The following is an 11,107-nucleotide window of genomic DNA, read 5'->3' on the forward strand; positions in this document are numbered from 1 at the left end:
AAATTGAAAACATAAGCTTTAAGTTGATGTGGATACACATGATTACAGGGAATATGAACGGGAATGCTAACCGGAACAGCTCTTTAGACGTGTGTACTGCTTTTGATGGGAAGGCAAAACCATAGAGGAGAAGAGATTTAAGAGATCAAAATTTGTCTCTATCCTTATAAGTTATAATGTTAGCTTTTTGGATAAAACTTGGCAGCATAGTACAAGACTTGGTATGATATGTAAGACTTGTTTATATTAATGTTATGTTATGTATGTTGATGATTTATGATTTTTTTTTTTTATCAGTCGAGTTAAATAAAGTCAGCAAAACTATGGTCAAATATATAAATTATAAAAAATCAAATTAAAAATTAAAAATATCCATATAGCAAAAAACAAATGCTATGACATAATATAAAATAGCACGAAATATGTGTTATATAAAACAATATTATAGCATTTGGTTAATGTTGTCAAAGAACGACATATAATAACATTTCAAAAACGCTATAATAGAGGTGACACCTAAGATAGCTGCGGATAACATAGCATTTATGAAAACGCTATTAAACACATATGATAGCATTTATCGTGTGCTATGAATATTGATTTTTCTTGTAGTGTATAGAGCGTTGTTTCTTAGTATTCCAAGATAACGCACAACATGAACAGCAGCTTCCCAATGAACTTCACGCGGAGCTTGCATAAATTGTGACAAGATATAAGAACAGAGTAGCACAATTCGGGACGAGTGATAAGAAGATTCCATACTTTTGTCAACTCAACAAGTTAATTCCTCTATTCACTCAAGAGCATCTTAGGATCACTCAAGAGTTGTGGAACACATTGTTCCTTGCTTGATGGAAGGTGGTCCATGACTTGTTAGATATTGGTCCCTTCACTGTCATTTTGTGCAAGGTATTGACACCACGTAAGGTCAAGTTTGTGAGTGTTTCGGGAGAGTTGTGAAACATATTTTTCCTTGTTTGATGCAAGGTGGTCCTCAACTTGCTAAATATTGGACCCTCAGTGTCATTTTGTGAAAGATATTGAAACCACGTATGGTCAATTATTTATTCAAAATAAAATCCATGTTGTTGAATCGTTGATTTTATAAAATTTTTTTGTTGAAATCAAGTGTAATTTATCTGATTATTTCTGAAGTTAATATATAATATATACTAATGATTTATTGTTGAATTTTAAATTCTACAACATATGAAAAAGAATTTAAAAAAAAAAAACCGAATCAGAGGATAAATTATGATATTCAAAATTCACATGTCGAATTTCCTATTTCCGTATAAAAAATATTTATCAATCAAAGTGCATGAATCAATAATGATTGTGGATAAAACAACTCTTCCAAGTATTCATTGTTGATCGTTATAAACGAAACCAAATATAAAATTTTGAAAATATAGAACCGTTTAACAAAAAATCTTTCTATGGCATACTTTACAAGTACGGTATTTGTAGATATTTTTAAAAAATTAATTCTTACATTGTTATAAAAGTCCAAAGAATAGGCGAACATATCAAACACATGGAAAAAACGTTTTGTAAGATAGTAACTTGTATGGAACCCAATATCTAGTTCGTGTACAGCCTTATTCACCACAATAATTTACTATTTTTTGGACAAAATAATAATTGATCGAAATTCGAAACTAAAATTCATACACAATAGAGCATCTCCATGGATGATAGAATTAGAGTCTTTAGTTAAATAAAATTATAATAAAATTAACATTTATTATAGAAAAATGACAGGTGGTTATAGAGTGTTTTAGGAGAGGTATTTAGTGTCTTCCCCAAGACACTCTTCTCTTCTCTTTCTTCAAAAATGTCTAAAATTTCTATTTAAAAAATTACTAAAAACACTGATAATATGACCAATGTTTAATGGAAGTGGTTTAACTTTCAAAAAAGAATTTACTAATATAAAGTTATCTAGTATGGCTGTGTTACTCTTCTACAAAGGTGTTATATATATGTTCTCTGTTATTTATATCTATACTAGATGAGGACCCGTCCAATGTGCGGGTTTAAATTCTTATAAATTAAATTAAATTTGATACAAATATATTAAAATTTGTTGTATGTTATTTATAAATTTTATTTTTGTTATAATACACTTATTTATATTCATTTACAAATCTTTTATGTGTGTTACTATTAAAAGTGTATTTTTTTACACCTAAATATACTTTATGTTACAAATATATTCTTTGTCACCACCTAGAAAATGTCTATATGAACCCATTAAGCCAACTATTTTACTTTCACTTATGCATAGTTTTTTAATTACTAAAATTGTTTGCTCAAAAAAAATTGAATAAAAAATATATTACATAATATATTAATCAATGATGTATCATCACATTAATGTATGACCACCATGGAGAAAGCCTCGGCTCCGCCCTCATCCCTTATGGAGAGAACCTTGCGTCTAACCTCCTCCACCGTGGAGAGAACCTTGGCTTCTGCCATCCTCCCTTAAAGAGATAACCTTGCGTCCAACCTCCTCCACCATCCTCGCGTCCAACCTTCTCCACTATAGAGAGAACCTCGGCTCTGCTCTCCTCCTATGTGGAGAGAACATGTTCACGTCTTTTTGCTATCTCAAAATGTCTTGCTGAAACAACCAATGAAAGTAAAAATCTTTTTCTAACGTCACAAAATCTTTTGATAGTAACTAATGTTAAATTTTTCAATGTATTCGTAGAAGTATCTTTGACACACAATGATGTAGCCTCTGTCTCTGTAACGCCTCAACCGCCACCTTGCTTAGTGAGCCAATGTCTACTCTCAGTCTATGGCCCCACCTTCCTAAGTGGGCTCAACATCTATTCTCGGTCCGTGGACCCACACATATCCGATGGTCGGTTTGTTACGTCTAGGAGGCTTTAAAAACTTATTTACCGACCCTACAAGTCAACAAATGATATTTTCCTTTGTTTTGTCCTTACTCGCACAGTTTCGATAATCACTTCCAGGAAGGTCATCCATCATGAAGTTCTCTCAAGACCATTGACCAGAAAAATAAGTGAATTTTGGTGACATATGTGGCCAAATCAATTCTTTTAAACATTTCCGCAAACCAGGGTGTCACAGTCTTTGAGCTCCTATGAATCAATCAACTATGATTTATGTTTTTCTAATCTATCTATCTATGTTTGTTGTAAGCTTGTGTTTGATTAGCCTATTTTATCTATCCATTAGGTTGATGAGCTTCTACTCATTATCTCCCTTTGGGATTGGATGAAAAATGGTAACAATTATGTTTGCAAAAAAACAGAAGGGTTTATGACCAACCGTTGAAACATTAGAAGAACATTAATTTGAAATAATTAAAGAAGCTATAGAAAATTATAAGCACGTTAATATATGAATCCCAAATAATTCAAAGATAAAAATAAAAAATTAAATAAAACAATCTAAAAATACTACAAAAAAATTTAAAATACATTCTTAGGAAAAGAAAATGCATATATTAATTTTTATTTGGTCAACATATTAATGTTAACTATTCTCAACTGAAAAAGTAAAAAGTAGAAAAAAATTTGGTTTAAAAAATAAGAAAAATTTACCTTCCCATTAAAAAAAAATTCTCAATTAAACAAAGTTGAAAGCAGTGTTTTTGAATAAATTATTTAAATATGAGACGATCAACCTTATTATATAAAGCTTGGTTCTTAAAGTTAGTAACTCACCAGATCGTGACACGTGTTAGTTTTAACCGGGACCGGTCCGTAGGTAAATGATGCCTAAAGCATGGTCAAAAATTGTTGCCCACTGATTTTTTTTTCTATATACATAAGATTATATAAGTATATTATGAAATAAATTAAGCAAATTATAAGAATTTAACATGTTTGAAGAAAAAAAAGAGTACTAAAAAATCCAAAACCTCTATGGCAATATAGGTTTATAATATATTTTTTTATAGGTTTATAATGTAGGTTTATAATGTTTATGATATATTTTTTTGGGTCAAAATGTGTTTATAAGTAATGTGTTAGAAACCAAGAGAAGAAAAAAATCTTAATATGATATAAAATCCAACAGTCCACTCTCTTTTTTTGGGCTAAAATGTCCACTTTTAACTTAAATAACTAGACTCCAAATATAAAACAAAGAAAAAGAAGAGATAATAAAAGGTAGAAGACGATTCAGACAGACATACTAAAAATTGATGCCCCTAAAATTACAAAAAAAAAATGATGCCTAAAGCTTTTGCTTCACCAGCTTCTGGTCTGGGCCGGCTCTGGTTTTAACGATCAGAGATCAATGTAAAAAACTCACCAGATCGTGACACATGTCAGTTTTAACGATTAAATATCCAAGTTAGTAACTTATCAGATCATAACACGTGTCAATTTTAACGATCATAAATCACATATCAAAGTTAGTAACTCATCAGATTGTGATACGTGTCAATTTTAACGATAAGAAATCACAGCTTTCAAGATTGGTGAAACGATGCATAAGATAATTGTAATCTTATTATATTTAAAAAATGAGTGTAAATACAAATAGATGATGACATATTTTACACCAAACAAAATAATTTCGACTAGCTTTGTTTTTCTTGGTAAAATTTTATTCTTTGTTTTTATTAACCTTTTGTTTGACACATCATTGTTCTTGAATAAGTCACAAAAACAAAAACAAAAAAGTCACGAAGGCAATTTGTTTGTTGTCTAATCGAAACAACTATATAAAAAGATTCATATATATTACCACGTGTTTTTGTCATCGTTTCTTTGAATTTTGTTTTGTTTCTCACTTTCATAAGCATACTATGCAATCTTTAACTTTGAAGTGTTAACAAAGTTTCTTATGCATAACAACTAAGGTTTTTGGGATTAACAAATTTCTCACGGTGTTATTATTTCTATTAATTTTCAGGACAAGTAGCATAAAAAGATAAATACACAAATGCAAGATAACAACAGATTATATAACACTTGATCAACTAAACAGAAAGCGTTCTTATTGTTGAACGATAGTACGTCTTACAAGAAAGTGGGAAGCAAGAAATTTTTAAGAAAACAATGAGCTCATTGGAATAAATTTTCTCATAAATAGAAAAGGGATTAAGGAAAATTTACAGAAAATTATTAATTCTAAGAAACATAAATACTCACTTCTATATAAACATAGATTGTCTCATATTATTCATCTAACAAAATAATTTATTCAAAAATATTGCTTTCAACTTTGTTCTATTGGTCAAACTTTTTTAATGGGAAGACAAATTTTTCTTATGTTTTTAAACCAAAATATACTCCTACTTTCTACCTTTTCAGTTTGGAATAGGTAAGATTAGTATGTTGACCCAAAAAAAAATGGAAGATTAATTTATGCATCTTCTTTTTCTAATACTGTATTTTAAAATTTATTGTAGTAGTTTCAGAATGTTTTATTTAATTTATACTTTCATATTTGAATTATTTGAGATTCATTTATTACTATGCTTATAATTTTCTATTATTTCATTAATTATGTCAAATTAATTTTCTTCTAATTTCTCAACCTTGATTGGTTGGTCATAGACTTTTTTTTTTGGGCAAACATAATTGTTACCATTCGTTCAATCTCAAAAAGAGACAAAAAAAAAGAGAGGTCATCAACCTAATGGTTGGATAAAATAGACTTTTTTTTGGGCAAACATAATTGTTACCATTCGTTCAATCTCAAAAAGAGACAAAAAAGAGAGGTCATCAACCTAATGGTTGGATAACATAGGCTAATCAAACACAAACCTACAACAAACATAAATAGATTGGAAAAACATAAATCGTTGTTGATAGATCCATAGGAGCTTGGAGACAAAGACTACATCATTGTATGTCAAATAAACTTCCATGAATATATTGGGAAATTTAACATTAGTTACTATCAAAAGATTTTGTGACGTTGGAAAAGGGTCTTTAGTTTCATTGGTTGCTGGAGTAAGCAACTTTGAGATAGCTAAAAGACGTGAACATGTTCTCTCCACACAGAAGGAGGGCAGAGCCGAGGTTCTCTCTATGGTGGAGGAAGTTGGACGCAAGGTTATCTCTCCAAAAGAGGAAGGTGGGAGAGGTTGGACGCAAAGTTATCTCCCCAAGGGAGGAAGACGGAGCGAAGGTTCTCTCCATGGTGAAGGAGGTTGGACGCAAGTTTCTCTCCATAAGAGAGGAGGGTAGAACCAAAGTTCTTTCCATAAGTGTATTGTGATGTAATTTATTTTTTATTCAAAATGTTTTTTGAGCCAACAATTTTAGTGATTAAAGAAACTATGTAAAAGTGAATGTAAAGAGACATGTAATAGTTGACTTAATTTGTTCATATAGATATTTTCTAGGTGGTGGAAAATAATAAATTTGTAACATACAGTATACCTAGGTGTAAAAATACACTTTTAATGGTAACATACACAAAAAGTTGTATATGGATATAAATCAGTGTATTATAGCAAAAAAAAATTATAAATAATGTACAATAAATTTTATTAAATTTAATTTTATTTACAAAATTTTAAACCCGCACATCGGGCGGGTCCTTATCTAGTGTTTATATAGAAGTGAGTATTTACAAAATTTAAAATTAATGATTAACTGTATAATTTCCTTAATCCCTTTGTCTATTTTTTTGTAGAATTAATAACTTCAAATTAAAAATATATAAATAATATTATAATTTCAAATTTTATGAAATATAAATATATATATATAATTTCCTTATAATTTTTGATAATTATCTTTTTACATTATTAATATTTTTTAAACAAAATATTTTATTTTTGTTGTAATCAAATTTCTTCTTTTTAATATTAACTTTTACATTTGTCAAAATCTGAGATTAATAACTTGACACATGTCAAAATCTTGTCAATGGCTAACTTTCAAAACCCAACTTTATATATTAAGATTTATCATAAATAAATTATACTTTCATTTGATGTAAAAAAATAAACATTATACTTTTATTTAAAACACAAAGAAAAAATAAATAAAAAAATTGCAAAGTCATTATTGCCCCACAAAATATAAAAAAAATTCATCCCCGTGAAGAATTTTACGAGCAGTTTAATATATTTCATACTCTTCCATTAAAACACACAACGTAAGACAAATCTGTAACAAACGTAAACTTCTTGCCTTCTCTTTCTTGGTGTTCCCCAAATATTAATACACTCTTCTTTCTATATCTTTTTTCAGTGTATCTAAGAAAGAACCAACGGTACGTACTCTTCGGCGACAATGGAGAAGAGTATCCAACGATGTGTTCTCCTTGTGACCTTGTCTCTCTTCTTCTTCTCCTTTCCAGTATCACTCTCTGTTCCATTCGTTGTGTTTCACGGTGAGTAACAATTGATCCTTAATTCTTCTTCCTCTCATTCCCTCCTTCTTCCTCTCATTCCCTCCTTTACTCTGGCTACTAATGGATTTGATTGAGAAACAGGGTTTGACAATGCATGCTCCGATGAACAATTTATAACCGTAACACAGTCCCTTAGCAACCTCTCCGGCCACCCTGGATCTTGCGTGTACCGACCTAACTCCTTCTTCTTGTTTCATCCCTAATCTTGCAAAATTGTTTATCGCTCTCTGTTCTCTCTTTTTGCATCATCTCATCATAGGGAAATAGGAAATGGACATCAAGATTCCCTTCACATGCCGCTTACGCAACAAGCGAGCATAGCTTGTGAGAAAATCAAACAGATGCCAGAGCTGAGTGATGGTTACAACATTGTTGCAGCGTCTCAAGGAAACATGGTCGCTAGAGGCCTAATCGAGTTCTGCGACAATGCTCCACCAGTCTTCAACTATGTATCTTTAGCAGGTCCTCATGCTGGCATTGCTGCAGTCCCTGAGCCGTGTAATGTGAGTTCTCTATTTGTCTGTGTGTGTCAACCACGCACAATCACATTCTTTCTTACAATCATAATTACAATAACAACAACAATGAGGTTTCTCTGTTTACAGGTCCCATTTTGCTGGCTCCTGAAGGCACTGTTTCCATTTGTCTACAGCGACCTCGCTCAAGTAAACCTTCCCTAATTCTTCTTCTTTAATCAAGACTTAAACCTTAAACCATGATTAATAATGACTCTGCAGGATCTTGTTGCTCCAAGTGGTTTTGTCAAAGTCCCTACTGTAAATTCAAAACCCTGATCTTTCTAATCCTCAAATCATTTCCAATTATATGAAACACTTATCAATTGACACAACATTATATGGTTCTCAGAAAATAGCAGAGTATTTGGAGCACTCCAAGTATTTGCCAAAGCTCAACAACGAGAGACCTGCCGAGAAGAGCTCTACTTTTAAAGACCGTTTCACCAGCTTGCAAAACTTAGTTCTCGTCATGGTGACTCTCTGTCTGAGACCAATGATCCTTGAGATGATCATCACCACAAATCTTGAACAACGTTGTCACTAATTTTCTTTTTTCCATTTCCTAAACAGTTCGAAAATGATACAATGTTGATTCCAAGAGAAACTTCTTGGTTTGGATATTACCCGGATGGAGCTTCCACACCTGTTTTGCCTCCTCAAAAGGTTGAACCTAATCATCTCTCGAATTCAGTTTCTAATTAACTAACTGTATATTCTTTATGCAGACAAAGCTCTACACTGAAGACTGGATTGGTCTGAAAACCTTGGATGATGCTGGAAAAGTGAAGTTTATTAGTCTCCCTGGCGGACACGTTGAAATAACGAAAGAAGAGCTTGTAAAATACGTTGTGCCTTACCTCCAGAACGAGTCTACGTTATCTTCTGAACACGAGGCAATGTAGACATTTCCATCTTGAACCCATGAATAAAAAAGGCCTCATACTAAAATAAGGTCTCTATAACAATGTAACATCATCATCTATGTATTATTGAAATAAAAAAAATAAATGCTTCATCATTTATCAAAAGATGATCTGTAACATCCCCAATTTTATAATTGGGAGTTGGGCCAATTCTGTTAGTTCAGCCCATTAGTGATCCAGCAAAATACAACTCGATAAGGGTTTATGTGTGTCGAATTATGTGCGTATAATACATATGTATTCATGAGCCGTCAAAAGGGAAACGCAAATCCAAACCCTAAGAAGATAGAAATTCGATCCTTGTTTCTTGAGAAGAAGTGGACGTGCTCTTGTTGTGTGGTTATTGGAAAGAGTGAGGAAGAGAAAAGAGAGTTGTAAGGAAGGAGAACAGAAGAGAGAGAGAGAGAGATGGGATGTGTAGAGAGGGGAGAGGAGTAGACGTCATGGAGGTTGTGGGAACACTGGTGGGGTCTGTTTATTCTTGTCATGGCTGTGGAAAGCCTCGGTGGTGGTGGAGGAGCAACGCCGGAGTAACTGAAAGGTGGAGAAGAGAAGAACAAGAAAGAGTTAAGAAGGAAATAAGAACAGTTTGGAAGAGGCATCTTTGGAGGCTCACCGACGTCGGAGGTGACATCGGTATGGTAGTACAAATACACCGGCGTGATCACTATCAAGCCATGAGCTCGTAGCAACTGACGGAAGTCCGATCGGAGTTATACTCAAGAAGTTATGTCCGTTGCTTCCTGCGCAAGAAATATCTGAAACAGTCCGAACCTGCAACACTAAAATCAGATTCGAAGTTCATTACCTTGGAACAGCGTTTGGTGGCCCGAAACTTATCCGATCGAGCTGAGATTTTGTGGGGAGCTTCACGGTACTATAACCTAAATATTCAACGGTGGGATTGTGATTTTAACGGTTAGTTGTTGTTTTACCGGTGTGTTTATGAGGCTTGTTGGTATAGAATAAATGATGACATTGTAATATTTGGTTGGCAAACAAGGTTCGATGGAGCTGCAGCTTTGTAGGAGTTTTCATGAATCTTGGGTCTTACATTAAAAGGAAAAGGATAAATGAGTTTCAACATTTAAGTGGCAAAGGTGAGGGTGGTAATCGCAGAAACACAATGATTATTTTCTAAACATGTCTTTCATGAATTGCTTGTATAGGCTGGGAAACTATGTGATTGGATATATTTATTGTTTGATATTGCATGCTTTGATATGATGATTAGATGTATGATTATAATGAATGATGACATGATATGATGAGTTGATGTGTAACATGATGATCATTGTGTGGTGATATGAAATGAGATTGTGTGTTGAGGACACAAACATGGGATTTGTTTTGTGTCTCATGATGGGCGGAACATGGGATTTGTTTCGTACCTGGTGATGGGCGGAACATGGGATTTGTTTCATGCATGGTAATTGTACAAACCTGGGATTGGTTTTGTATATGGTGATTGGACGAACATGAGATTTGTTTCGTGCCATGCTAAGCTGATGGGATTTCGGTTTAGCGATATTGATGAACGTGGATATGATTAACTATGATGATTTGAGAAATGTAGTTTAAATGATATTATGATTATATGCTAGGTTGAATATTATGTGAAACCGTTATGCTTGTTGGATGTATGTCAAGAATGTGGAGTCTGATTCTATGCTATGCAGTGATTGTTGAATGTGATTAGAATGTCGTCATTGTGTTCACCCTTTTATCTTTTCCCTCAGGTTATAAGCTTTGTGAGTTGTGGAACATGTTTTATGATTTGAAGAGTTTTATTTTTAAGAAAAAAACATTTTGGCGAGACCATTTGAATAACACCTTGTCTTGTTCGATAAGGCGGGACGGATGTTACATGATCAACTTTATCCAAATTATTATCAATCTCGTATAAGCTAGAGGGTATACTTTACTCGTGATTTTTTATATTTTTTATACTTGGACGTTCCCGAAAAAGTCATGAGGGTTGTGAAACACGTTTTGTTCCGTAGTTGATGCAAAGTTGGTCCGTGACTTGGTAATATTGTAATATTGTCATTTTGAATACACCCCCCTTAATAATATTGGACCTTGTCATTGTAATATTGTCATTTTGTGACAGGTACGTATTAATAGAAAGTAGAGACCACCTAGTATCAACTCTTAATTCAAAGCAAAACCATGTTACGAGATGAATACAAATCTCATCATTTATTAAAAGATGGCCAATTTTATCCAGATTTCTGTAAATTTCAATTTTTTCATCGAGAAATCTAATAATATGTACATTATTCACCAGACAAAAAGCTA

At 32.6% G+C, this 11,107-nt stretch overlaps 1 protein-coding gene across 1 annotated transcript; it reads left to right on the forward strand.

Annotated features, from left to right (window-relative positions):
- On the forward strand, positions 7,114-8,890 carry LOC104731827 (palmitoyl-protein thioesterase 3-like). The gene is made up of 9 exons (XM_010451311.2): positions 7,114-7,129; positions 7,203-7,344; positions 7,447-7,531; positions 7,625-7,868; positions 7,971-8,030; positions 8,103-8,141; positions 8,233-8,355; positions 8,454-8,546; positions 8,609-8,890. The coding sequence occupies exons 2-9, from the start codon at positions 7,245-7,247 to the stop codon at positions 8,783-8,785; spliced, it is 921 nt and encodes a 306-aa protein (XP_010449613.1). The 5' UTR covers positions 7,114-7,129; positions 7,203-7,244; the 3' UTR covers positions 8,786-8,890.

Source organism: Camelina sativa, chromosome 12 (assembly GCF_000633955.1).
Source record: "Camelina sativa cultivar DH55 chromosome 12, Cs, whole genome shotgun sequence".
Taxonomy (NCBI): domain Eukaryota; kingdom Viridiplantae; phylum Streptophyta; class Magnoliopsida; order Brassicales; family Brassicaceae; genus Camelina; species Camelina sativa.

Coding starts and splice junctions, on each gene's coding strand:
- LOC104731827 (XM_010451311.2), top strand. CDS start 7,245: ATGGAGAAGAGTATCCAACGATGTGTTCTCCTTGTGACCTTGTCTCTC. Junction 8,031..8,102: donor TCTACAGCGACCTCGCTCAA/GTAAACCTTCCC, acceptor ATGACTCTGCAG/GATCTTGTTGCTCCAAGTGG. Junction 8,547..8,608: donor CTGTTTTGCCTCCTCAAAAG/GTTGAACCTAAT, acceptor TTCTTTATGCAG/ACAAAGCTCTACACTGAAGA.